At 48.6% G+C, this 2,334-nt stretch overlaps 1 protein-coding gene across 1 annotated transcript in view; it reads left to right on the forward strand.

Annotated features, from left to right (window-relative positions):
• Golga1 (golgin A1) overlaps positions 1 to 2,334 on the forward strand; it is a 61,214-nt gene that overhangs the window by 40,332 nt on the left and 18,548 nt on the right. Inside the window, exon 14 of the mRNA XM_004641622.2 lies at positions 1,150 to 1,245. Coding sequence (XP_004641679.1) covers positions 1,150 to 1,245 — 96 coding nt within the window. The remainder of the gene's footprint in view (positions 1 to 1,149; positions 1,246 to 2,334) is intronic.

A 2,334-nucleotide genomic window follows, 5' to 3' on the forward strand; every position in this document is an offset into this window, starting at 1 on the left:
TTTATTTATTTTGTGTCTGTGGCCAGCTCAGCCCACCAGGGGGCGGGGCTGACTGGCATGTGGTGCTGGGGGATTGAACTGCGGTCCCTGTGCTTTGCTTAGCTTAGCTTTTTCTAAGTAGGTGCTTTAGACCACTGAGCCATCTCACCAGCCCATGAAAGACTACTTTTGTATTGGTGTTTTAAACCCAGACCCTTCACATTAGGCTATCTCCCCAGCTATTTTTTTTTTAAATTATGAGATGAGGTCTTGGGCCAGGGAGATAGCTCAGTAGAATAAGCGCTTGTCTGGCAAGCGCAAGGGCCTGAGTTCAACCCCTGGTTCTGAAAAAAAAAAAAAGACGAGGTCTTGCTAAGTCACTCAATTGCCAAGCTAGGCTTCAATTTGCAACACTCCTACCTCAGCCTCCCATAGTGCTGAGATTATAGACATGTGCCACTGTGCCCAGCTAGAAGTAGTCTTTTTATAGAAACTCAAGGGTTAGGGAGATAGCTCAGTAGAATAAGCACTTGCTTAACAAGCTCAAGATCCTGAGTTCAATCCCCGGTACCACAAAATAAATAGATATAGAAACTCAAATGTGTTTTCTTTTCCTTGGACCCATCAGGGACTGAACCTCCTGATACTTCCTGACCATTCTCCTCAGCTTCTTTCTGAAATTCATATTGCTCCTTCATGGTTTCTCCTGTTCCATAGTCCCTTTCCCTGTTCCACAGTCCTGAGAAGCACTTTCTTCTCCTATGAGGATTGATTTTTTCCCCCCATTGGTGTGGCTGGGGATTGAACTCAAAGGCAAGCCTTTACCAGTGAGCTACACCCCCAGCCTCCGGAGGATTTTGTGGTTTTTTGTCTGTTTGTTTGTAACAGGATCATATTATGAAGTTCATGCAAGGTTTTAACTCACTGTAGCCCTGGTTGGGCTCAAACTCGCAGTGATCCTCCTGCCTCAGCTTCCCATATACTGAGATTACTGGCAGTGTTGCCACATCTGGCTCTCTTTTTTTCTTACCCCTACCCTGATGTCCCCTTTTGCTACATGTTGACCAAAAGAAAGGGCATTTCAGAGGTGCCCCGTCAGAGAGGCTGTGCCTGGGAGAAATATGGCAGTTAGGACCCTGCCTTCTCATGTGTGCTTTTCTCCATCGGCAGAGTGAACTGGAGCGAGAACATGCTGCCCTGCAGGACACCAGGAATGAGTGTGAACGTTCCTTACAGCATCATCAGCTAGAACTAAAGAAGCTAAAGGTATGCATCCGAGTGAGTCAGAGTTTGACAGAAGTGTTCACATCTTACACCTTGGAGTAGGGGCCAGGTGAAAGCCCCACACTTCCAAGTGGAGAAGGAATGACCTAGCATCTGTATTAACTTACTTAAGGGGCCAGCTAAATAGCTCAGTGGATTAAAGCACCAGCAAGCAGGCTCAGGACCAGGGATTCGATCCCCAGCATGCTGTGCTGGCCCCGGCCCTGGGGTGCGCTGAGACAGCAATAGAGTCGGCATGGTGGTGCGCACCTGTAATCCCAGCTCTTGGGAGGCTGTAAACAGGTGGATCACTACAAGTCCAATCTAGTAGTGAGACCCTGAACACCCTATAGACCTTTCCCTAAAACACAAAAGAAAAAAAACCTTACTTAGGCATCTGCTAGAAAAATAGCATTATGTCCTCCCTGGGACCCTGACTGTAGGGAGACATCTGTGCTTAGTCCTCACAGCACCACTGAGGCTGCAGGTGTCAGTGATTTGTCCAGGCCACCTGGGGAGAGGTGGCCCTTGTCCATTTGCTCCTCCAAAGCCCCAGCTTGTCCCTGTGTCATTAGCAACAGCTGCCTGAACACTGTGTTGTCAGACAGCCTCCGTGGCCTGTTTTTTCAGTGGAGCAAGTCAGGCAAGCGCTTAAGAGGCTGTGAAGATCTCACTTGTATCGGGGACCCCAGGCAGAAATGAAGAAACAGTCTGTGGGATTCTCACCCTTTGCCTTCTGAGAACTTGCTGTTTAACCACAGCCTGCTTCCTTTATTCCCTGGGCACTGCTGACGCTTATAGACTCCCAGGGAGCTTTCACAGCACATTGGAGTGATGGATTAAGTAAAGAAAAGTCAATGTTGCAAATTTTAGCAGAATTTTTTTTCCCCCTGCGGAACCGGGGATTGAACTCAGGCCCTTGCACTTGCCAGGCAGGCGCTTATTCCACTGAGCTATCTGCCCGGCCCCAGAAATTTAGAAAATATGGGCTGGTGAGATGGCTCAGTGGTCTAAAGCACCTACTTAGAACAAGTTTAGCAAAGCACAGGGACCGCGGTTCAATCCCCCAGCACCACATGCCAGCCAGCCCCC

Source organism: Octodon degus, unplaced genomic scaffold, assembly GCF_000260255.1.
Source record: "Octodon degus isolate 3935 unplaced genomic scaffold, OctDeg1.0 scaffold00138, whole genome shotgun sequence".
NCBI classification, from domain to species: domain Eukaryota; kingdom Metazoa; phylum Chordata; class Mammalia; order Rodentia; family Octodontidae; genus Octodon; species Octodon degus.